The 26,728-nt window shown below is 51.2% G+C and overlaps 1 protein-coding gene across 1 annotated transcript in view; it reads right to left on the bottom strand.

The window, feature by feature from the left end:
* The window catches only part of LOC309817737 (protein Shroom2-like), a gene marked incomplete at its 5' end in the record, with an annotated part of 133,082 nt that overhangs the window by 27,484 nt on the left and 78,870 nt on the right, over positions 1–26,728 (bottom strand). The window contains 2 exons of the mRNA XM_082647011.1: positions 18,711–18,808; positions 20,014–22,261. Of these exons, the coding sequence (XP_082503137.1) occupies positions 18,711–18,808; positions 20,014–22,261 (2,346 nt within the window). The remainder of the gene's footprint in view (positions 1–18,710; positions 18,809–20,013; positions 22,262–26,728) is intronic.

Here is a 26,728-nt window from a genome sequence, read left to right as displayed (position 1 = left end):
TTTTTGACCCATCTCCTAGAGTAATGAAAATAAAAAAAGTAAACAAATGAGACCTAATGAAACTTGAAAGCTTTTGCACAGCAAAGGAAACCAGAAACAAAACGAAAAGACAACCCACGGAATGGGTTTGCAAACAAAGTGACCAACAACCCACAGAAAATATCTGCAACCCACATAAAATCTTTGCAAACGAAGTGACCGACAAGGGATTAATCTCCAAAATATACAAACAGCTCATGCAGTTTAATATCAAAAAAACGAACAACCCAATCAAAAAGTAGGCGGAAGACCTAAGTAGACATTTCTCCAAAGAAGACATACAGATGGTCAAAAGGCACATGAAAAGATGCGCAACATCACTAATTATTAGAGAAATGCAAATAAAAACTACAATGAGGTATCACCTCACACCGGTCAGAATGGCCATCATCAAAATATCTACAAATAACAAATGCTGGACAGGGTGTGGAGAAAAGGGAACCCTCTTGCACTGTTGGTGGGAATGCAAATTGATACAGCCACTATGGAGAACAGTATGGAGTTTCCTTAAAAAACTAAAAATAGAGCTACTGTACGATCCAGCAATCCCACTCCTGGGCGTATATCTAGAGAAAACCGTAATTCGAAAAGATACACGGCACCCCAATGTTCACTGAAGCACTCTTTACAATAGCCAGGTCATGGAAGCAACCTAAATGCCCACTGACAGATGAATGGATAAAGAAGATGTGGTACATATATACGATGGAATATTACTCAGCCATAAAAAGGAACAAAATTGGGTCATTTGTAGAGACGTGGATGGACCTAGAGACTGTCATACAGAGTGAAGTAAGTCAGAAAGAGAAAGACAAACATCGTATATTAACGCATATATGTGGAATCTATAAAAATGGTACAGATGAACCTATTTGGAAAGCAGAAACAGGGACACAGAAGTAGAGAACAAATGTACGGACACCAAGCGGGGGAAAGGGAGGTGGGATGAATTGGGAGATTGGGATTGACATATATACAGTACTATGTATGAAGTAGATAATTAATGAGAACCTGCTGTATAGCACAGGAAACTCAATGCTCTGTGGTGACCTAAATGGGAAGGAAATCCAAAACAGAGGGGATATATGTACACATATAGCTGATTTACTTTGCTGTACAGCAGAAACTAACACAACATTGTAAAGCAACTATACCCCAATTAAGGGGGAAAAAAACCCCCAAACACTTGTACAGTTTGAAAAAAAAAAAAAAAAAAAACTAACCACACCAGTCAGCATGGCCACCATCAAAAAGTCTCCAAAAATAAATGCTGGAGAGGGTGTGGAGAAAAGGGAGCCCTCCTGCACTGTTGGTGGGAATGTAAGTTGGTGCAGCCACTACAGAGAACAGTGTGGAGGTTCCTTAAAAAATTAAAAATACAGCTGCTGGGAATTCCCTGGCGGTCCAGTGGTTTGGACTCTGCGCTTCCACTGCAGGCGGCCCAGGTTCAATCCCTGGTCAGGGAACTAAGATCCTGCAAGCCATGCAGCGTGGCCGGAAAAAAAAAAAAAAAGAAAGAAAGAAAGAAAGAGCTACCATATGATTCAGCAATCCCACTCCTGGGCATATGTCCAGAAAAGAGGAAAACTCTAATTCGAAAAGACACATGCACCCCAGCGTTCACAGCAGCATTATTTACAACAGCCAAGGCATGGAAGCAACCTAAATGCCCATCGACAGACGAATGGATAAAGAAGATGTGGGGTATACATATTCACTGGAATATTATTCAGCCATAAATAAGAATGAAATATTGCCATTTGCAGCAACATGGATGGACCTAGAGATTATCATACTAAGTAAGTCAGACAGAGAAAGACAAATACCATGTGACATCTCTTAATATGTGCAATCTAAAAAATGATACAAACGAACTTACTTACAAAACAGAAGCGGACTCACAGACATAGAAAAAACACTTATGGTTACCAAAGGGGAAAGGGAGGGGAGGAATAAATTAGGAGTTTGGGATTAACATATACACACTGCTATAAATAAAACAGACAAACAACAAGGACCTACTGTACAGCACAGGGAACTATATTCAATATCTTGTAATAACCTATAATGGAAAAGAATCTGAAAAAGAATACATATACACGTATAACTGAATCACTTTGCTGTACACCTAAAACACTGTAAATCAACTATACTTCAATAAAAAAAAAAAAAAATCTAACCCTAACCAACCATTAGTGTTTGAAAAGCACACAACACACCTCGGGCATCTATTTGCAAAGTAAAGAACAGTGATCAAGGAAGGCCCCACTGTCAGCAGGAAGACACAGAAAATGTGAACAGTAATGCACACAAGAAAAAACACAAATGGCTCGATGAACACACAAAGAAGTTCAACTTTACTAGTCACCAAGGAAATGCTGGTTAAAAATGAAATAGTTTTGCCTACCAGGTCACAGAATTTTAAAAATGTCTAACATGGACAAGGTTTCGGGAGAAGCAGGACGGGCCTAGGCTGTTGGTGGTGGGCTATGAAAGGGACCCACCTTATGGAGGGCAACTTGGGGGTATTTTCCAAAAGACTGCCTGGCAATTCCATGTCTAGAATGTTCTCCTAAGGAAATGACCGTGTAAGAGCACAAGTATTTCACCACATATGTCCGCTGTGGTATCACTTCCCACTGTGAAAGACTGGGAACATCCCTACAAGCCCATGGTGTTCCTACTGGGCCACCGCATCTTAGAATGCCAGGCAGCACATACGTACAAGGGGAGAAAAAGCTGTTCATATACAGTACGTATGGTGTGATCCCATGTGTATCAATGAATATTTGTGCTGAAAAAGGACACGAAGTGGGTACAGCGGTCTCTCTGGACGGTGAGGCTGAGGGCAATTTTTAATGTCTTCATTCTGCTTTCCGGAATTTAAAGAAGGAAATGTTATTACAGACTATATACCACACACCCTAGAAGGCTGTAACCACAGATAAGCATAAATCCTAGCTCTCAAAAACATACAACAAGCTTATGAAATAAGGAGCCATTTTTTAATTCTGGGAAACTCTGTGGTAAAAGAGATTAAAACATACTTAGAATAGCATAGGATCTCCGTAAATTAAGAGAAAACCATCTGCTTTAAGCGTGCCCTTTTAGCACAATGCACGTGACCCAAAATTTTGAAAATACCATCTCAGAATATTGCATGATTGTTACTCAGCTGAACCATATTTAGAAATGATTACTCAATAGGCTTCAGATATATACTGTACATGAAAATTTACTTTATTCCTATATAAAATGTCTATAATACATATTTATGTGCGCATGTGTATATATACACATACTTGCATGCTCATGTCTATACATATACATGCAGGTGTATACACATATATCTGCAGGTGTGTGTGTCTGTATAAATGTTTAATACCTTCCTAGAATTTCTAGTTATTCTGTTGTGTTTTTTTTTTTTGCCGTACGCGGGCCCCTCACTGTTTTGGCCTCTCCCGTTGCGGAGCACAGGCTCCGGACGCGCAGGCTCAGCGGCCATGGCTCACGGGCCCAGCCGCTCCGCGGCATGTGGGATCTTCCCGGGTCGGGGCACGAACCCGTGTCCCCTGCATCGGCAGGCGGACTCTCAACCACTGCGCCACCAGGGAAGCCCCTAGTTATTCTATTTTTAATGGCCTCCAAATATGTGTAAGCGCCCACTGGCTGGACTTTTTAACAAAGTCATTAAATAACACGTGGTATGTAAGCTGTACCTGGGAGAACTTCGTCTGGTAGCAGCTGACTTCACCACAGAACACCTAAGTGGGTGTGCTGTCAGTGACACTGCCATGGCATCAAGAAACCCCTGCAGAAAAAAAAAAAAAAAAAGAAACCCCTGCAGGCAGAAAAATCAAGTCTGCTGCAGAGCTCATTTATTGACAGACGGATCTCAAAGATGCTACACACGTGTGTATCTCATATATGTCTTCACTCACGTGAATGTTGGTAGCAAATGAATACAACAATACAACCCACTGGCCTGGATGTGTCATTTAGGGGGAATCTGAGTCCCTGGCTTCTCTCCCCGAGAATCAAAAATGATGATAGCTGAAAGGGTCCTCAGAAATCGTTTCATCCAAACTTCCTATTTCGTGGATGAAGAAACAGAAGGTCACGTCCACGCAGGCTTGGGACCTGAGTCCGCAGTTTCTCAGCCTGGTTAAGAAGTCTTTGTATTACACCACTGCCCCGGAAACCCACACTGGAACCCCTTCTCACTGCACTGTTGGTGCACTGGCCCTGGGACGTGACAGCTAATAACAGAAGAGGTGTGGCATCTTATACAGGTCTATATGCAGGCTGTGCCCATCTGGAGAACCTTCCAACATCCGAGGTGGCAGGACTTAGCAGGAACCCACCAGATTAAAGAGCAGCCGTACTGCATGCAGGGCTCTCCATTAGGAAGCTGTGTGAGTCCAGTTACTGAAGCCCCAGAAGCTGTGTGAATCCAGCTACTGAAGCCCCAGTTTGCTTATCGTCAAATGAACATGGTACCCATGTTGTGAGGTCCAAGGTATACAGGCGAGAAGCCCTTCTGAACCTTAAGTAATGAATACAAAGGATTCTGCAAGTCTTTTTTCAAAGGTGAAAAACTAAGTAACTTTAGGATCTCTTCAGACACCCAGGGATGTCTACAAGCCTCACAGAAATGACTTATCTAACCTGTTGGAGGGAAAGCCCGCCAGAACACACGAGTGTCTGCTGACCGGGGAGAGATGGGCCGATCCGGTGGACACAAAACACCACCTCTTGTTTCTACTGCTTCCCCACCTAGACCTTCCTAAATTTTAATGCACACAAGAGGCAAAGAATTCAAGGCAGTGAGAGTAAAGCAAATGCATTCTACAGGCCACATGAAGTATCAGCTTCCGCAACCTCCAAAACCCAAAGGTGGCTGGGGGAGCTGCCGGTTCACGCCAAACACGCAGCCATCAGCATACATTTAGGGCTGTCTGTCACCCCAGCTGGGCAGGAGAAGCCTTACCTGCCCTGCATGGTCAACACCAATATGCATGGTGATTTCTAATACTCCTTTTATTAATGGCTTTTCTGTGTTTTGTTCGTTCATGCATTCATGGATGAAAATAGCCCTGCAAATATTTTTCCCTAAGGGGTATATGTTTGTGGGCATGTGTGTGAGAGAGACAGAGAGAGAAAGTGTGAAATGTTTTTTCCATTCTGCTTGACAAAAAGCTGCACAGAGACGTCCAGTTTCCTACCAGCCATCAAATACTTTTCTGCAACATAATCATAAAAAATATTTATAATATACGCCCTCAAAGATTCTGCTCTGCAAGGAAAAGAAATATGTCAACCATTCATCAAGCCTGTCCCTAATCTTCAGTTATCTTATGACGTGTTAAAATATCATTTTCCATGCCTCCATTGTGTAAGTCTTCAGACAATGTATACGACAGCAGGTTCTTTCATTATAAATGCTGTCAGGTAGATTTCTGAAAACCTTTCTTCAAACCCCTCTGCCTCTTTACATTCCACCTAAGCACGACCACTAAGTCATTTCAAGATTGATTCCTACCCACGTGAGTCAGTCAGTGCAGACCCGAACTGTGCGTGAGCGTCTGTGTACCACACACATGCAGCCGTTTCCCTGTGGAAATGGCACACTCCCGCCACACACACAGAAGCCTGCTTTAGTGAAGCCAAACAATTTCAGTCGTTTAGAAATATGGCCAAAATTAATAACTTGTTTTATTTATCACAATATAAAAGGCAAAAAAAAAACACCCCAAACCCCACAGCACATGTACAGTAAACCCCGTAAGAAATGCTGCCTTTAAATTGTCACGACTGCAGAGCAAAAGCTGCAAAATGCTCAGAACCACCCCGTGCCATTTTCTCCATTTGCATTTTTTCATTGCCATCAGCAGGCGATGAGTGAATTTACCCACCAAGCATCTTTTTCAGGACTCAACACGCACACCTGATTTCCCTGCCTTTTTCATTCTGATGTGGCTGACTCACCATTTCCTTTCTACATCCACAGTCAAAGCCTCCGTTGGGAGAACGCTCATGTCTCACTGCTACGGAAAAAGAAAAGGCAAAGCAAGGAAGGGTCTTCGTGAAACGCTAGCGCCATCCCGCCGGTCTCCTCGGGGACCCTTCGGCAGGGAAGGCAGGTCTGCAGACCTCACGTGGAGCGCGCCCCACATACCAAGGGCTCCCAGTCACACCAGCTCACCGCCCAGAGCAAGTCCAGAGGGGCACTGCCTTCTAGCTCCAGCGCGCTTTCAGCCAACGGCAGAAACCCAGGCGACCAAAACCGCACGTGTGTACAAGCACACACACACACAGACACACACAGCACGGGCTTGCGTGCCCACACACACACGTGCGCACGGGCAGAGCTCAGGTGGACTCTGCACGCCGATCTGCATTATCGTTCACTTTCAGGCAGAACAACACGTGAGGAGCGTGTCTGCAGACCTCTCCCGCTGGCCTCACACCGCCCTGTGAGCTGACCACCTGCTCTTCAAAACAGCACAACAAAAGGGGCACGAGTCGCTGCAAAGCCTGGCACACTGCCACGGCGGCAGGAAAGCATCCCTGTCCTGCAGGAGGTGCTCCGAGAGGGGACCCAGGCTCTCTTACCGGCTCTCCGCCCGCCGTGAGCACAGCGCCCCACGGACCCGCTCTGCGGCAGCCCCGGCGTCTGCCTGCCTGTCTGTGCCCGCTGCCTCGTGACGGTCAAGTTCACGCAGCCCCGCCCCCCCCAACCCTGGGACTCAAGGCTCCCTTGTGACCTCCCTGACGACTCCTGACCTCAGGGGGAAATGTTCCCAAGGCTTCTCTGCCTAAACCCCCAAAGCCTTGCCCTTTTAAACCCCTAAAGGCACGGGTGTCTTCCTCTTTGTAATTTAAAAGAAGGAACCGCAGAAAAGCCTTCTGCACGAATTTTACGCAGCTTTGCCTGTTTAACTGTGCTGGACCATCGTATAACGTGTGCAATCCAAGGTTCAATCCCACAGCCGTTAAGTCAGATGAAACAATGACGTTTAAGACAAAACAAAACAAAACAAAAACAAACAACAGCCTATTTTACGTCCTTCGTATCTGGGGGTTTATTACACACTCAGGAGGAACGTAACCCAAACAACTAACAAAGTGTTTCCGGAGGTTTCACTGCGCACAAGGCATTCGCTGCAGACCACAAAGGGGTCACAGGCTGACCCTGACACTTCACAATGAACTGCATTGAAAGTCCCCGCGCCCCACCTCCCCTCCTCAGGCAGCTCCCGCCCCCTGACGCAGGCAGTGCCCCTCCCACCAGGGTCTCTACAGCCACACGGACAGCGCCGACCCTCCCCCTGTCCTGCACTTACCCTCCAGGACGGACTGTCTCTTTTCACCACCTGCTTCAGTCAACGTCTTCAAAATTCACTGCGGTTACTTCCGACTCTTCCTCATTTAAACAAGTAACACGTGCTACTTTGCAGTATCTCCCACGTTACCACTATTTCACCAAGAGTGACTTTTTCCAATTTTTCACACCTGCTTGATTTTAAGCACTGCGCTGCTGCGTTCGTGTGACACCCATTTGGCATTTAAGTGAGTCTGCAAGGAAGGTTGGTGTGGCTATCCCATCATCCAGGGAAGGGAAGTTATTAGCAGGCTTAGGTGGCCTGATGCAATCACACGGAGAACGAGAGTAAGAATCTGAACCTGTGTCTGCCCCCCCCACGTCCCACATTCTTTGCACTAGTTTTCATCTCCACGTGTTATTCTACCAAGTACAGGATCCCATCACTAAGAGAGGGCAACCATCCACCCCAGGCCAGCTCCACACCTGTCTATGCCTCAGAGCACAATGTGAGGCCGTCCACGTAACAGGCATCCAGCAAGAGCCTGGCGGCTGGCCAGTGATTTCACCCACTCACTGCTCAAAAGGTACGTTCCTGATGTTTACAAACTGAGTAACTCGGAACATCTCAACACTCTATTTTAACATGGTTTTAGACTGACAGAAAAATTGCAACGAGAGGAGGATGTTCCCATGTACCCTACACCCCAGTTTCCCCTACTGTCTACACATGACATGAGTACCTTCGCCATAACTAGTGACCCCAATCTTGGTACATTCATATTAACTGGAGTCTACACTTTATTCAGACTTCCTTCACTCTCACCTAATAGCCTCCTTCTGTCCCAGGATCCCAGCCAGGACACCACATTGCATTTAGTTGTCACATCTGCTTCAGCTCCTCCCACCTAAGCGACAGCTCAGACTGCCCTTGTTTTCCACGCCCTCCACGGTTTGGAGGAGTACCGTGCCGGCATTTTGCAGAATGCCTCTCAACTGGGATGCGTCTGATGTTTTTGTCGTGATTACCCTGGAGTTATGGACGTGGAGGGCAGGCCACAAGAGGTGAATGCCCTGCTTACCATACGATACCAAGGATCACGCCGTCAACACAGCAGTCTGCTCATCGGCTGGCAGGGTCAGGTACGGCATGCATCCGCTTCTCCTCGGTCACGTGACTTTCACCCCACCTGTTCACCCTGCCCTCTGCGGAACGACGTTACCATATGGAGCCCATATTACAGGAATGAAGGGCTCTGCCCCACCCCCTTGAGGGCAGAGGATCTACAGAGATCTGGAATTTTTCGGCACAGATTTGTCTCTTCTCCCCCACTTATTAATATACCCAATCATTTACGTCTATCAGTGTGGACTCAGGGATACTTTATACGCTGGGTTATAATCCTGCACGACTTTATTTCATTGCAGCTTTGGTCATACCTACCTCTAAGTGGACCCCTGTGGTCCCTCTGGCATAGCCTCACTGTTACAGGGTTTTGTGTTTGTTTGAACACTTCCTTACTTTTAGGGCGCAAGACACTCCATACTCGTTCCGCACACACCCTCTGCCCCAGCCCTAGCGTCAGCCGTTCCTCCAAGGATCCCTGCGTCCTCCTCATGGAGAAGCGTATTAGAAACCAGGATCTGGGTGCTGCTTTTGCTCTAGGAATCCATTTTTAAAGGACACCCTCTATGAACAATTTGTAAAGGGGGAGCACTTTTATAATATTAAGTTTTATCGTTGGGTTTTCATATATCCGTGTTTCCTAGAACAAGGCGTAATTATCAGGGTGTACAAGGTGCTCAAAGCCTACGCTGTGTTCATGTCGTTAAGGCTGTGCATCGTAAATACTTGTAACAAGTTGAATACAAATGCGCCTTTACTTGATACAGTACATTCACGTCCTCGAGGAAGTCCACAGATAAGAAGGGAACGGAACACGATAAGCACCCCGGCACGCTGAAATGCCGCAAGAACTCCTCATAGCCGCTGGGCCAAGCCTGGCGAAGCCTCAACCCTTCCCCAAGTCACTTCGCCTGAACTGAGCTCTTACAGTCCAAGGATGCCAGCGCTCCAAGTCAGAGCATCACCAAGGAGCCCGTGCTTAACAGCATCCTTCGCTCTCCCACACGCTCATGCCGTGAACGGGCCACAGTTAAGTCAACCAAGCCGGAGAGACCAGTAAAATGAAAATGGCAAGAGGAACGGACGTCATGCTGCAGAGAAGCACGTGAGAAGCCTCTCTGCAAACATCCAGACAGTCGGCCATGCAGGCCTCACCTCCCCGTCCGGGAAGCACACTCGCTGAAGGCCAATCTCTTACGGCCCTTGGTCAAATCCCAGGGCTGGCAAACCTTCTCTGTCCAGTTTTATGGGAGCACAGCCACACCCACCTCTTCATGGACTGTCCACGGCTGCTCCCGGGCTACAAGGGCAGAGATGTCCGCAAGCAGGAACACTGAGGTCCTTAAAGCCCAAAGTACTCACCATCTGATCCTTGGCCAAGTCTGAGCTAGAGCCGCGACTCTCAGACCTGGGTGACGCGCGGCCTCGTTTTAAATTTTAAAACCTTTTCTTCTTGGGGACTCTCAGCACCGACCAGATTTTAAAAATTGAGATGAAGTTCGCACACCCTAAAATTCAGCCTTTGGAAGCGTATGACTTAGTAGCTTTCAGTAAACTCACAGAGTTGTGCAGCCATCACCACTATCTAATTCCAAAGCGCTTCCCTCACCCGCCAAGAACTCCACACCCCCTGGCAGTGACTGCCATTCCCTCGGGCCTTCACTCCTGTCAGCCACCCACCTCCCTTCTGTCTCTACGGATCGACCTGTTCTGGGCAGCACACACGCACCAGAATCACGCAACGTGGGGCCTTTTATTGTATTGTTAAATGTGTCTAAATATATTTTCCTTAGTTTTATGGCTCATAGACTACATAACACACGACACATTTGCAAGTGACGTGGGAAAAGAACTATAAAGCCAACGTGACTTGAAAGGCTTTGCTGGGAATGAACTCTTCCTCTCGTGGCTCCGGACACCCCGCTTCTCGTGGGTTCAGCTACCCTGGGTTCCCAGATGCCACGAAAGGACTCATCACGCGTCTCCGGACAGACAGGACCTGGAGCTCTGCTGGCATGGCACCCTGATGACTTGTCCCTCGCCTCGGCGGGAGAGCTGGGTTCACGTGTGAGCCTGGACTCATTCTCTCCTCCCTGCACGGGACAGCAACCTCATTACCTCTGACAGTGGGGCTCCCCACACACACAGGCACGACCGTGCACACCATCCAGGATATCCTGGTAAGAATGTTAAGTTCACATGGAAATAAAGACACAAAAGGTTCAACTCGAAAGAGAACAGGCACGTTTTCCAGGAACCCACGTGCTCCAAGTGCTGCATCTGAGAAAACCTCAAGTCCATGCACTTTCCCGGCTAGCGCCCTCCCACTGCCCGCACCACTGTCTTCCTCCTTCACCTTCCTGTCCTCTGACTGCAGCTGCTGGTGGAGGTGATGCGACCTCCACAGTGCCAGGGGAGAGCAGGTGGCTGCCTGGGGGACCGAGGGGATCCACCGACTCCTCGGTTTCATGCATGTTTCACGTCCACTCGGAAATATTTTAATGCACCTTACGCTGCTTAAGAGGCAAATCGCAGAACCATTGTTTTTTATTTTCAACATGTGGACCTTCAGAAAGTTTATGAGAAAACTGATTTCTGGGACTAGCTGCAGGCGTCTCACCACCACTTAACACACCGAGTACGAGGAAATCAACTCTGACAGCCAAGGGTCCACCTCACCTCTGACTGATGGCAGCCATGTATAAGATGCGGTCTAACTCTAGAGAGGGCGTCACTTCAAATTGAACCTTAAAAATAAACCCACTTCACGGGGACTTCCCTGGTGGCACAGTGGTTAAGAATCCGCCCTTGATGCAGGGGACACGGGTTCGAGCCCTGGTCCGGGAAGATCCCACATGCCGCGGAGCAACTAAGCCCGTGCGCCACAACTACGGAGCCTGCGCTCTAGAGCCCGCGAGCCACAACTACTGAGCCTGCGTGCCACAACTACTGAAGCCCGTGCGCCTAGAGCCCGTGCTCCGCAACAAGAGAAGCTCCCATGATAAGAAGCCCGCGCACCGCAACAAAGAGTAGCCCCCGCTCTCTGCAACTAGAGAAAGCCCGCGCGCAGCAACGAAGACCCACGCAGCCAAAAATAATTTTTAAAAAAAGGAAAATGCGAAGTGGAAAGGGGGGAGGGGGGAGAAAAATAATAAACCCACTTCAGGAGCGACCACTCAAGGGGTACAAGGTCTCCTTTTGGGGTGATGAAAATCTTCTGGAACCAGACGGTGGTGATGGATGCCTAATGCTGTGAATGTATTAAGTGTTACTGAATCACATACACTCAAATGGTTAACTTTACATTACGCGGATCCCACCACAATCTTAAAATAAATAAAATCTTTTCAGCCCCATTGCAAAAAAAGCGTAAGTTACTTATTTTTTATTTTATGTTTTTAAACTTTTATTTTATGCTGGAGTCTAGTTGAATAACAATGTTGCATTAGTTTCACATGTAGAGCAAAGTGATTAAGTTTTATCTACTGCTTTTCCAAATTGTTTTCCCATTTAGGTTGTTACATAATAGTGAGCAGAGTTCCCTGTTTTACACAGTAGGCCCTTGTTGGTTATCCATTTTAAATACAGCAGCATAAGTTACTTCACGTAACTTAAAAATTAAAGCAAGTCATTTACAGGAACCTCACAGACAGCAGCCAACGTGACCCAACACACAGACACCTACAAAGCCTGTGAGTCCCAAGGGACGGAGGTCAAACTGGACAGGTGTCCGGTCCCCGAAGCCATCTCGTCAGGGCGCCTGACCTCAGTGGGCCCGAGACTCACTGCCCGCTGGTCTTCTCCAGACGATGATTTCAGAGTTCTAATATCAAATGCCGACACAGACAGAAAGGAGCACAGGAGAAACCTACTGCAGTTAAGCTGCCTCGTCCTTGCCCAAGAGAGAAAAGCCTCCGTCTGGTACCTGGTCTCCAAAGTTCCCGAACATTGCTCAAGAAGGCCTGGGGAGAGGCAGGTGTGAGAAGGATACGTGGACTCAACCACGACCCTCCCAGTCATCAGGGATGCCCTCGATCATCTCTGGGAAGCAAGTTTTCACCCTAACGTGGCTCTGCCACGTCCACTTCTGCAACGAAGCTCGACCTCGTTTCCACCCTGCAAGGATGCTGCGGTGCCTCTCACAGGCCGTACCTTCCGCAGGGGAGGAACCACAAGTCGGTGTTCACAGCTCACGGATGAGACGTGCTCGTGTTCCCAACACGGATTCACCACGCAGCCTGGATTAAGACGCGTGACTTCACCCATTAACGGTATAAAAGTCTACCACATTAGGATTAAGTAGGTCGCCACACTCGGTCCCATTAGAAGAAACAGGAATCAGAGACCCGGTCCTTGACAATTCGGTTCTTTTGCTCAGGCTTGGCTGCCCCGTGGCACGTGGGATCTTAGGTCCCCGACCAGGGATCAAACCTGCGTCCCCTGCGTTGGGAGGCGGATTCTTAACCACTGGACCACCAGGGAAGTCCCGACAATTCGGTTCTTGAGCCAAGAGGAAAGCACTTTAATGAGACAACGAGCCAGAAGGGTCTAGAAGAACTGAAAGGCAGCAAAGATCGTCTCAAAAGCAGTCAGAGGAGACTTTGCCGACACCCCTGCCACCGTGAAGAGCATTAACATAAGGTGTACTTAAACCCATATGGCCGCCTTCCAGGTCATCCCAGCCCTAAACCATGGTACGCTGACTTAAAACACGGCATCGAGCAAAGAAGCATGGGTGGAAGGATCAAAAGGAGATGATGAGTGGCGGTGTGTTCTTGTGGGTTTCTGGAGAAAGGCAAAAACAGCAAAGAGTACCTGTACGTGCAAGTTCGTACAAGGGTTTGAGTTTTTTTTTTTTTTGGCTGCATTGGGTCTCTGTTGCTACGCACGGACTTTCTCTAGTTGTGGCGAGCGGGGGCTACCCTTCCTTGCGGTGCGCGGGCTTCTCAATGTGGTGGCTTCTCTTGTTGCAGAGCATAACTCTAGGTGTGCGGTTTCAGCAGCTGCAGCACGCGGGCTCAGCAGTTGTGACTCGAGGGCTCTAGAGCACGGGCTCGGTAGTTGCGGCGCGTGGGCTCTAGGGCGCATGGGCTTCAGTAGCTGTGGCGCGCAGGCTCAGTAGTTGTGGCTCGCGGGCTCAGCTGCTCCGCGGCACGTGGGATCTTCCCGGACCAGGGATCAAACCTGTGTCCCCTGCCTTGGCAGGTGGATTCTTAACCACTGCACCACGAGGGAAGTCCCAAGGGTTTGAGCTTTGAAGACAGGAGTCAACTGAGAAGAAAGGAGACCAGAGGATAAAAGAGCAGAGGATCCTGTCAAACAGCTGTGGAAGTCTCTCCATCCAAGAAGAGGGGCCGTGGACTCTTGGCTTTTCCCTCCCCCACCCCCGCCCCCAACAAAGGACTCGCATGCAGCCACCGGGGCAATCAGCCGACGTGTGTCAGAACCCTCTCAGAGGGCAGAGGCTGCCTTCACAAGTGGGGTCTGCGGAGGACCGCTTCCCCGCCGCGTCCGGAACTAGGGTGCCCGGGCCCAGTCTCCATTGCTGTCCCTCGGCGCCGCAGTGGTTAACATTTCGGCACGGTCTCTGCCCACATCTCATTGCTCCGTGGACCTGGCTCCCTGGCCTCACTTTCTGCTCCAGGGCCCCAAGCCCTGGAACCCTCAAACCACCGCCTGACAATGCGTCCTTCAGAATAGCGTGCAGTCACGAGACCAAGCCGGCAGGTCAACAACCTGCTGTGCCTCGTCCTGACTCTGCTCTTCCTGAAGCCACGCGGCTATAAACACGAGGGGAAAGTGGCGTCACAGAGCAAGACGTAAAAACACCACCGGAGCCCGGGCCCAGGGTCTTCCGACAGCCGCTGCTTTTCACCTCTGGGAGGACGGAGGTCTGTGTCTCAGCAAGGGCTCTGGGCACGGGAGACAGTGCACTGCCCGAGAGGGAGCTGTGCCGATGCCGGGCTCCACCCCAGAAAACTTCCAAGCTTGAGGTTCCCCTTGTGATCACGCCAGCGTGGGCTTCCTAATTACCCAGCACAGCAGTTCAGAACGGAAAGCTTCAACCGCCCCTTAGCTAACTGAAGGCCAGGAGAAGTAAACGTCTCCCCCAAAGCAACAAATGCAGTTCGGATGGCAACGCTCTCACTCTGAAACCTACTTGCAAGCAGCCTGTGGAGTAAATGGAAATCAGTCTTGGCATCGAGCTCTGTACCGCAAATCACCTCTCAGGGCAAAAGTACAGGAAGGTGACCCTCAGGTGGACTTAGCTTGTTGATGAATTCCACGTGAAATGAAAGAGCTTGATTTCATACAGACTCCACCTTCTGGCTGTTAGCGGGATTTAGGATTTATTCTTATTCTCCCCCCGCCCCTCCCCTCCCATCTGTCGCAACAAAATACAAGCCTGCAGATCAGAGCCAGCCTGCTGGCGGCAGCTCCTACGGGGGCAGAAATGGCCGGGAGAAGGCCGGGGAGTGAGAGCCTGCCAGTGGCCACAGCCTCCGGGGCTCTTCCCCTACAAGACCTGTCTGCAGAACCCCCCAGACGCAGTCCTCTAGAAGACCGTCACGTGTGAGGGGCACGAACCCCATGTGATAAAACTTAGCTTTCTTACAAGGCTTAAAACACGACACTGGCCAACAAGTCCGCGTACCAAATTTGAGGTGCTGATGACTCCCCTCTAACGGGCACGGAAAGCCCGCTTCATGCACTGTACTGTCATGTATACTAAAATCGTCAATACAGTTCCAGCAAGGAGGTCATGCCAACATGGAAGCACTATTCCCCACGATCCAGAAGGAGCACAGAGCCCCACCCCCACTCTGCCCAGGGTCTGCCAGGGGCGCTACCAGCCATCCAGGCAGGGAGAGAGCAGCCGACGAGGGGGCAGCTCCATGAGAAGCGGCAGAGGCGGCACCAGAAGGCCCTGGTCCCCATACGCCGTTTACAGGGCGATGGGCGTCTGCTCAGAAGGTCACCCTTAGAAAGGGAATCACCCACCCGAGGGTGTGTGCAACTCCACGCCGGCAACAGCCCTCCAAAGGGGCTTCACTGTTCTCCCCTCTTCACCAGCTGCTCGCTAGGATGGCAGCTCCTTTATTTTAAACGCTAGGACATCAGGCGTGACCTTGTCTGGACAATGAAAGGACACTTCCTGAGAGAGTGGACACAGCAGACAGAACCGGTTAAAGGCGTTAGAGAGAAGCAGAGACACTCCTCCTAGTGTTATGAGCTAACTCTGCTCCCCCCTTCATACCTTGAAGTCCTAACCCCCCAGGACTTCAGAAGGTGATGGAATGAAGCTCTTTCAAGAGGTGATTAAGGCAAAATGAGGGCATGGGGGGGACCCTAATCCAATCTGGCTGGTGTCCTTCTAAGAAGAGATCAGGACAGAGACACACACAGAGGGAAGACCAGGTGAGGACACAGGGAGAAGGCGGCCGCCTGCAAGACCCCGAGAGCGGCCCTGGGAGACACCCACCCTGCCAGCACCTGGAGCTTAGACCCAGGCCTCCAGAGCTGTGAGAAAATAACCGTCTGGGGCTTCCCTGGTGGCGCAGTGGTTGAGAGTCCGCCTGCCGATGCAGGGGACACGGGTTCGTGCCCCGGTCCGGGAGGATCCCACATGCCGCAGAACGGCTGGGCCCGTGAGCCATGGCTGCTGAGCCTGCGCGTCTGGAGCCTGTGCTCCGCAACGGGAGAAGCCACAGCAGTGAGAGGCCCGCGTACGGCAAAAATAAATAAATAAATAAATGCCTGTCTGTTGCCGATGCCGCCCAGACCCCAGCAGTCTGTCACGGCAGCCACGTAAACTGCTGCACCGAGCTCTCAAGGTCCCCGTGACACTGGGGCAGGGAGCAGACTGCCGTTAGGCAGGACACCTGAGCTTGGAGATCTGGCGCAAAACCTCCAAAAACAGTGGACGCTGGCTCTGGAAACATGATGGTTGAGGAGGCCACTCCCACGCGAACACAGCTGGAGGCAAGCAAACGCTGTCAGATCTTCTCCCGAGGGCCTGGGTCCTGCTCAAACACCACCGTCGTGTCCACAACCCCCAGGCAGAAGTCGCCTCACCCTCGTCCCTCCAAGATTCTGAACCATCCCGTGACTTTTCACAAAGATGACAATTACGCATCATCGCTTCAGTGCTGAGTGCTGGTGTCTCTCCGTCCCCCCTACGCTGGGAGGTCCCCTGGGGCAGAACCTCTGTCCTACTTTATCTGGAACACAGAATCCTGAACCTCACAAAAATGTTCTCAATTCGATTTGCTGCATAAATGTTCTCTCGACGCTCTTCTGGCATCACAACAGAAGCCAGTCTTCATCATCGTGCTCCCGTTAACAGATCAGCGATTCGATTTCTTTACACAGATATGTTACATCAATGTATGCAAAACACTGGGCATCTTTAAATCTTTGCATTATAGATTGGGTTTTGGTGAGCAAAGGACAGTCCCTGCCTGCATTTTCATTTCTTTTTTCTCCCATTTAACGTTTCAAGGGCACTCTTCCTCGCTGCTCCTTCAGAAGATAAACATTTTCTCAAAAAAAAAAAAAAAAAGCCTCTTTGACATCCCTAATCTAGGATTTCACTGAGTCTAACCACTCTTTAAAAGCACACACAATGATTCTGAAAATTGCTGGGTTTGCAGCTCAAAAGCAGAAAGTTTCTGGAACTCGTTCTGTCAGAGTGGTTACGCAGCCTGCCAGAGGACACAGCTGTGAGACAGGCAGCGTGGGGTCCCTCCCCCGTTCCCGTTGACCCCTTCGCTGCCGACAGTGCCGTTACCGCACACACGCACGCGCGCGCACACACACACACGGTATGTACATTAGAAGCCATGTGTTAGGACTCTTCACAGCAGGAGAGCTGAACTCCAAGCACCACATGCGTGTCTCTCTGCAGGATAAACGCCCGAGGCCTCCGTGCAGCAGCGAAGCCCGCGCCCGAGTGTGCGGGGAACGTCCCCGCCGCACTGCACCGCACCGCACTACAGCACTGCTCGCACTCCCACGACGGCAGCAGGGCCCGGAAGTGGCTTTTGATAAAGAGGACAGCCGGCACTTGGCACGTGAGCTGCTCGCAATCCAGAGCCATGGAGCTCTGACTGTGCCACTCAGACACAGCTCAGCTCTGTACGTGTGTTATTCACGGACCTTCCTCTCTCACCCGGGGTCTCTGGTCTTGGCCGTGCAGACTGGTAAGTAACTGCGACCATATCCTACACATGCACACACAGACCACCATGCCTGCTCCCTCAGAGCCACCGGCACTCCTGTTCAAGGCCAGCAGCGCTCAGCTGACAGCCAAATGAAATAAAACCCCGTTACGTAAGGCTCTCAAAAGCAAGCATTTAAACTGGTCATCTCTGGGACAGAATCTTCAATTTTGAGGTTGGTGTTTAATTTGAGCGGCACGCCAACTCCCAGAGATGCTCAAGGAACAGAAAGATATGCACTCAGCGACCCTACTGTGTACAAATTTGCTTCCATTCTTCCATCAGCCCTTTTAAAATAAGGTCGTACCCCAGTTCCTGCAGTGACCTACACTTCCCTCCCCCGCCCTCCTTGTGGATAAGGGTCCAGACGACAGTATGTATTTCACCTAAATTCCACCCTCACTACAGTGACACAGCTACACTGGACACACTGGAGAATCAGGGCACGTGACAGTGTAACACTGCTGCCATTCCGTTCTTTCAGATGCTCTCATCCCCTCCTGGGGAGCCAACCGACTCGATTTCTATTTTAAAGCTCAAAATTAAGTCAGTACATAAGGCCAATTGAGAAAGGCTTGCCCTCGTCCTTTGACCAACAATCCTTCCAGACAATGTGGATTTCCAGACCCAGCAACCCAGCCGTGCCCTCGACGTTAAGGCATCCCGTCAGATGGCCGCTCTGGATAAAGCACGTCATTCAAGCCACTACGCTGGGTTTCTCGTTCTGTGAACATAAAGAACTCCACTGTACGGAAAACACAGCAGCTGTTTTAAGATCCAAAACTGCCACGATGGCATTCAGAGCGTCCCCGCCCTGGGGATGCTTCTCCCGCCGGCAGTGCTGTAGCGCTGAGGGCTTGGTCCTGGGGACGCTGGAAGCTGAACCTGGTTCGTGGCCACTTCGGGTCTGGCGGAAACCGGACGCCCAAGCACTCACCCACCATAACGCAGCCCACCCCAAGATGCCTTCTCAGTAACCCCGAGTCCAAGAGTCTCCTACCTTGGGGTGGGGCGTCCCTCCTCGGCCTGGACTGAGGAAGAAAGCTCTCTGCGCGCACCGGGGTCCTCCGTTTGCCGTCGCACTTCCACAGAAGCTTCCTGCCAAGGGTGGCACAATGAGACACCCGGTCATCAAGCCACCGCCTCCGAGACCTCTGTGATCACGAACCCTTCATTGTGGGTTCGCCCTGTGAGCCCGCACCACGAAGGCAGTGACGCCGCCTGCCGTCAGCCGGCCACGGGACCCGCGAGCCCGGCTCTCCAAAGCGTCTCACCAAAAAGACTCAACAAGACCGTGCGTCCCCTTCGGCTCTGGGCAGGAAGCAGAACTCCTACGTGAGGGTCATAAACCTGTGTTGACACACTGGCCCCCAAACCCTCATCAAATCAAACCCAGCTGGTCACGGCTCCCTGCAGCGAAACCTCAAGCCCCGGGACCTGGAGTCTGGGAGCCTTGTTTCTTGACCGATCAAGCATGGAATTCTCAGCGGTCACACTGCACGGGGCATGGGCACACGGTCGCGGTGTTTGCAGGCCTTTCTGCACCAGGGGGCCACACAGAAACCTGCACCTGTCTTCACATGCGGACGTTCATTATTGTGTAACAAACTGATGGCTGGTTTTTCTTAAAAGAACCTCCATCTGATGCTGCAGGAAATCTTTTCTTTGAAATGTACAAATGCAGATGGAAGGGGGAGAAAAAGCAGAGAGAGTGGGAGAGGGAGACTGACTATGGACTTTGAGGTATGGATACAAATGTGCAGCTTTTCAGAAAGCTTCCCATCAACTTTCACCATCAAAACTCCTACTTTAAAAAAAGTGAAATAGTTTAACACACTGCATTTCCAATTACATTTGCCCCAGAACAACCTTTAAAAATATTTCACCACAAAAAGGGACTAAGAAGAAAACTAATAGCACAAGTGACATCAAGGTTGCCTTAAGCCGTGCTATAACGCGCCCCTTGTAATTTCAGAGGAGTGCTTGCCATTTTCTATCATCTCCCCCAATTTCTTCCCTTTGTATGTTAAGGGCAAGCTAATCAAAGGGAAAGACCGCTTCAGCGAGAGCTGACAATGAGGCTGGGAACTCGAGACGTGGGTGAAAACAGGGCACTCGCAATTGTCATGAGCGTATCGCCTCTGTCTCCAGGTGCTGATACTAGAAAAGCTGGTGCACGTAAACGCTCAGACAGCTGGACACAAGTCACAACGGCAATGGGCCATGATGTCCTGGGGCTGTCCTGTACGCACCTTAAGATGGGACTGCGGTGGCTCTGTCCTGGCTCCCTGCAGGACGCTTACCTGCTTGTAGAGGTCGGTCGAGGGCGACGACCGGGACCTTCCGTGGATGTACTGTGGCCTCTCGTGTTGGTCCAGACCCACGTCCAGGATGTTGTCTGCCGAGTGGTACCTCCCAGAACTCCTGGCTTCCGGGGCTTTCCTCTGTTCCCTCCACGAGGCTTGATACTCTGCAAAGGTTCCCAGCCTCTGAGGTGAGTCTGATCTCCCCACCTTTCCCTCCTTTCCGGGGCCCGCTGTCCAAGGCCTCGCTGGCTTCTCCTTGGGGAACCCACAGGGTGCCGGCCTCAGCCCCGACCGCTGGCCTAGGGGCTTGCTGGTTTCCTCAAAAAACTTCCACCTGTCGGCAAAGGTGCGCACGGTCTCGTCAGGAGGTGCGGGGCGCTGGCGCGGGCGCTCATCCCCCGCAAGCCCCACCTCGTTCATCTTCTCGGGCTCGGAGTAGGACTTCAGTTTCTGCTCGGCCGTGAAGCGCCTCCGGCCTGCGATGCGCGGAGCATGCAGCGCGCCGCCGGCGCTCGAGGGCAGCCTGGCCGGGGCTGCCTCCCAGACGCGAGGGAGGGTGTCGGGGTCCGACGGGCTGGGCTCCAGGTCGCGGCGCCTAAACGACGTGGCCCTCAGGACGCGGGCCTGCGCCTCCTTCAGGTGGTCCTTATAGGTGCTGGAGAAGGCGGCTTCCCGGGCGCCCCCTGCCGGCTGCACCCCCCAGTCGCGCGCCTCTGCCTCGGCGGTGGTCTCGTCCCCCTCCGCGGCGCCGGCCAGGGTTGCCGTGCTCCGGCTCTTCTGCAGCCTGGCTCGCCGCAGCTGGATCTCGTTCCTCAGGGTGGTGGCGAAACGGTCGCTCCTCCGCATGGGTTTGCCCGCCGGGGCCTCGGGCGGGGGCCTCTCCGGGGCGCCCTCGTAGCCGGCCTCGGGCCGGCGCGCCCCTTCCTGGGTCAGCGAGTGCAGCATGGGCGTCTGCAGGGGGCAGATCTCGCCGCCCGCGTGGCCCCACGCGAAGCCGCCTGCGACCCTCTTCACACTCGCCGTTTCCACGAGGCCGGCCGCGGGCGGTTCCTCGGCTCCCTCGCAGTGGCCCCCGGCCTCCCTGTCCGCCGGCGCCACCCTCCCCCTTTGCCAGGCGCCCGGGGGCCCCTCGAGCCGGGGCGGGTAGCAGCGGGGCTGTGCGGCCGGGGCGCCGCCCTGCGGGCCGCGTGTGGAGGTCACGCAGTAGTAGCGGCTCTGCGCGCCACCGTCCCCCTTCTGGTCGCCAGCGCTGGGCCGCCCCACCGGAGCGGGGCTGTCATCCGGGAAGCGCTCGGCAGGCGGCTGCTCCCTGAGCCACGTGGCGGCACCGGGCCCCTCGTGAAAGAAGGGGCTCTCGTCGCTGGAGTGGCGCGGGTGCTGGCACGCGGGCGAAGGTGGCGGGCAGCGCACGTCCGTGCTGGACAGGGAGGCCTGGAGCCGGCTGGGGGCCCCCGGGAGGGCCCTGGCCCCGCTGTCGCACGGCGGCCACCCGCAGTCCAGGGGGACACCCGGCGCGCAGCCCGAGCTTCCAGCTCTCCTCCCGTCGCCCAGGCGCGCTGGTCTCTGCGGCTGATCGGCCGCTTCCGGTCGCCAGTCGCTGTGGGACTGAGCGCGGGTCAGGCCCGGAGGGTGCTGCGTGGTGGCCGCCTCTGAGAATGGAGGGCCCTGGGTCTTCTCGTGGCTCTTGGTGGCCGCAAAGCTGTCACTGCGGAGAGGGGGAGGGGGCGGAGGAGGGGACGAAGAGGCCTTCTTCTTATCGGGAACATACCAGACTGGCCCAAAACTGGACCTCCCGGAAGCAGCTAGCTTGGGCTCAGGGCTGTCCTCGGGCCTGGGGCTCCTGCTGCTGTCACAGGGGACCCTGGGGGGGAAGCACCCGAGCCTCTCGTCCACACACTGAGGGTCGCCGGCAGCCAGGCCCTGCCGGTCGCTGCCTCCGGTGGAGGCCTCCCAAAGGCCTACTTTGTAGAGGATGTTCTCAGCAGAGGAGGCATCCGCCTTGGGCAGGGTGTGGTCAGGCGTGCTGGAGCTGGTGGAAAAGGAGCCGTAAGCGGAGTCCCGCTTGCTCGGGCCGCCCAGGTGGTCGATGCTGCTGTTGGACTTGGCAGCCGAGAGGCGCCCGGACGGGTAGGACTGGGCAGGCTGGTCCAGGCTGTCCACGCTCCCCAGGGAGCTGAAGTGGTCAGAGGCGCGCTGCAGATGCGTCTGCTCCCACAGGCCGCTCGACAGGTCCTGGGACGAAGAGCTAGGAAACAAGAACCACAGGCAACAGCGTGCTTTAGAGTCATGTTGCAACAAAGGGCAAGATGAGACAATGCACGTAGGAGCGGCTGGCCCTGGGCAGAAGGAGCGAGACCCCTGGGTGCGGCGCCTCTAAGTTTTCCCATTTCAAAGAGCAGCTTTCCAAGGGCAGGCTGAAAGGACCGAGTCCTACCCACACGACGCCTGTCCCCAAACAGAAAACCTTCCACGCCGCGGTACATCTCTCAGCTCCACACCCACAGGCTGGACCAGGTCCAGAGCAGGCAGCAGCAGGCAATGCCCCTGTGAACACCTTCATCCTCAATCACCGGTTAAGTGTCGCAGATAGCAAACCGCAGCCCGTGAGCTAAGGACGGCTTTTAGAGTTTTTTAATGGGGGCGGGGCGGGGCAGGGCACGGAATCAAAAGACTACTTCCTGATGCGTGAAAATGATACGAAATTCCGATTTCAGTGCTCATAACTCGAGTTTGACGGGAACTCGGTCATGGCTGTGTGCTTTGCTCCCAACGGCAGAGCTGCGCAGCTGCCGCGGACACTGGCCCACCAACCTGAGGTGTCAATCCTGTCTGGCCCCCTGCGAGACGAGTCTGTGGACCCCTGGTTGAGTGCAGGAAATGATTCATACTACAGACTGCTAACGCAAAGAAAGCCATCAAAAGAGAACGATCTTCAACTTAAAAAGGCAAGTTCAGAGATAACATGACTTTTCCAAGCCCAGATATTAAAATCACAGGCATACCTCCTTTTGAAATGACGTGTGCCTGTGATTTAATGAAAGCTCCGATGATGATTAGCATTTTTTAGCAATAAAGTATTTTAAGACTAACGTATGTACTTGTTTTTTAGACATAGTGCTACTACTGCACACTTAAAGCTCTCAATAATGAAACTATTTCTCCAGGCGTGTTAAGTGCTTTCATTAAGTCATACGAGGGAGGCAATGACCGTTCCACGCCATGTCTGCAGAGGACAGACCAGGTACCCTTCGCAGAAACGGAGCATGTTCTTCTCCATCCTCCCACCAGTATTCCTGAGGGAATTTTTCCAGGAGATTCTAAGTCCAAGCAAATATAAACAAAGCTAAGCACTTCTTCCACAGGGCGTATATGTTTCTTTAATCAAGAAACCACCAAACGGGCTTAATGAAATATAAGGCCCGCTTTTTACTTAAGTTTTACCACACGGAGGAGAATTTGGTTTTTCAAAAACACCTGGGACTCCAACTACTATAATCTCTTATGGCTTGAAATAGGTAATACTGTATTTAAGACCTATTTCCTTCGCAGCAGACCAGTATTTACTAACAGCCGAAAACTCATTTTGAAATAGTTATGTTAGCTCCACACACACACACATACAGACACACACAGTCATGCATACCACAAATATGCACACACGCAGATACACACACACACCCAGACACATACACACACACAGGTACACACACACACTCACACGTGCACTGGTGTACATACCCCACAGCCACACTACTGCTGTTACCATCATCCTTCTAACAGACCAGTGAAGACACTGGCCGCTAGCCTCAGGTGACTGGACGCTCCACGTGGCCAGGAGGAACGTCTCCAAGCCAACACACCCATGGTGCTCTCCCATGTGTGCCTTGCATTAGCCCTTCTGACCCCAAAATGTGGGCTTCAGAGAAGCCAGGTTGAGCAGCGCCCCCCCTCTTCCACCAGCTCACCATTCTAACATCCTCTGTCTCACAGTTACCAAGAAACCACCAGGCCTGGCACACGGGCTGTGAAGCCCCCTGGTCTCCCCTGTACCTCCACACAGCAACCTAGGGTTTGGGGAGAGAGTGCTGGTGTTTAACAGAATTTCCTGGGGGAGCTTTGGCCAAAACACCTGCCCAGCAATAAGTAACATGGTGGCTGTGGACACGTGGGGGACGCGGACAGCCATCCCACTCGGCTGGCCCAAAGGGATTCAGCCAGAAAGCGAAGCCTCCAGGCTCCTGATTTATCAGCTGGACAACATAAATGAGGAAGCACACTTGCCTGTCGTTTCTCTTGGTGTTTTATTTTTTGTTTTCAGGCATTATACACCTGCCTGCTCAGTGAAAAAATTTAGAGTAACGGTGTGTCCATGGCCTTTTCTCATCAGAAAAAGAACATCATTCTCAGGTCAAGAAAGATGCTGTTTAAAACACAACAAGCCAAAATCTATGGGACACAGCAAAAGCAGTCCTAAGAGGGACGTTTAGAGCAACACAAGCTTACCTCAGGAAACAAACAGCTCGAACAACCTAACCTTATACCTACAGGAACTAGAAAAAGAACAAACAAAGCCCAAAGTTAGCAGAAGAAAAGAAATCATGAAGATTGGGGCAGAAATAAATGAAATACAGACTAAAAAGCCATTAACAAAGATCAATAAAACTAAAAGCCGATTCTTTGAAAAGCTAAACAAAATCGATAAATCTTTAGCCAGGCGCGTCAAGAAAAAAAGAGGGCCCCAAATCAATAAAACCAGAAATGAAAACAGTTATAACTGATACCACAGAAACACAACCTAGAAGAAACGGACAAATTTCTAGGAAAGTACAATCTCCCAAGAGCGAACCAGAAAGTAGAAAATATGAAGAAACCAATTACCAGTAATGAAACTCGATCTAAAAAAATAACTAAATAACTCCCAACAAACAAAAGTCCAGGACCAGATGGCTTCACCTGGTGAACTAATGCCTTTCCTTCTCCAACTTTCCTAAAAATTGCAAAGGAAGGAATGCTCTGAACTCATTCTACAGGGCCAGCATCACCCTGATACAAAAACCAGACAGAGATATCACAGAAAAATAAAATTACAGGTCAGTACCACTGATGCACATAGATGAAAAGTCCTCAACAAAATAACAGCAAACTGAATCCAAAATATATATTAAAAGGATCATACACCATGATCAAGTGGAATTTATCCCAGGGATGCAAGGATGGTTCCACACCTACAAATCAACCCACGTGAGACACCACATTAACGAACTGAAGGATGAAAACCATATGATCAGCTCAAGAGATGCAGAGAAAGGTTCTGACAAAATTCAGCACCCATTATGATAACAACTCTCAACAAAGTGGGTATAGAGGGGACGTACCTCAGCATAATAGAGGCCATCTACGACAAACCCACAGCCAACATCATACTCAACGGTGAAAAGCTGAAAGCATTTCCTCTAAGATCAGGAACAAGACAAGGATGCCCGCTCTCACCGCTCTTATTCAACATACTTTTGGAAGTCTTAGCCACAGCAATCAAAGTAAAAGCAATGAAAGGAATCCAAACTGGAAAGGAAGAAGTCAAACTGCTGTCGCTGCTTGCAGATGACGTGACACTGTACAGCAAGTCCCCTACCTACGAACCTTCAGGTTGAGAACTTTCAAAGACGGCAGCACGCATTCGCCTGTCCAATCACATAAGTTAGTTCACGTGTCTGGCACATTGTCACGTGCGTGCATCCTCTACCAGTGGCTGTGCGTCTGTGTACCGTACAGTACTGTGTAGAGTACAGTAGTACAGTATCTTTATTTCAAGCGAGATCTGCAAGAGGATGATTTCATTGAACTCCTTGCTGTGTAACACGAGGAGCTTACTAATGGAGACCTGACAGAACTGGAGGCCCAGAGAAAGCACAGAGGAACAAGAGGGAGAAGTAGCTGAAGAACCAAGGAGATTCACGATGCAGGAAACGGCAGGGGATTTTCTTCATCTGAGGAGGCACTGTTAGTTTTCGAGGCACAGGACCCAAACTTAGAACGGTACACGAAGGCTGCAGCAGCCGTTCAGAATGCAATCCAGTGCTACCGTGTCATCTAGGACGAGAAGAAAAGTGCTACTACCGGGCTTCCCCGGTGGCGCAGTGGTTGAGAGTCCGCCTGCCGATGCAGGGGACGCGGGTTCATGCCCCGGTCTGGGAATATCCCACATGCCGCGGAGCGGCTGGGCCCGTGAGCCACGGCCGCTGAGCCTGCGCGTCCGGAGCCTGTGCTCCGCAACAGGAGAGGCCACGGCAGTGAGAGGCCCGCGTACCGCCAAAAAAAAAAAAAAAAAAATAGTGCTACTACCCAGACATCACTGGATCGTTTTTTCAAGAGGGTAGATAGAACTGAATCCAGCAAGGAACCAGAACCTGTGCCAGCAACGTGAGGAGTGAGTGAAATTGCAGCTCCCCCCCTGTCTACTACTGCTGACGATCCTTCAGCTCTACACCTCCCACCTTCTCTCCCTCCGCCAGTCAGTAACTCTTCTGGCCTGTTCACTCGATGCCAGCCCCTGGATGCCAGCTATTGTACTGGACTGCTGTGCTTTTCCAGGTACTGTATTATAAGATTAAAAATGTTTTATTTTTTGTGTTTGTTTTTTCATGCATTGTTTGTGTGAAAAGTATTATAAAACTCTTACTGTACAGTACTATATAGCCGACTGTGTTAGTTG

The sequence above is a fragment of the Grampus griseus genome (assembly GCF_964374135.1).
Source record: "Grampus griseus genome assembly, chromosome: Y".
In the NCBI taxonomy this organism is placed as follows: Eukaryota; Metazoa; Chordata; class Mammalia; order Artiodactyla; family Delphinidae; genus Grampus; species Grampus griseus.
Note: the sequence above shows the minus strand (reverse complement) of the source record. Positions and strands in the feature narration are given on the sequence as shown.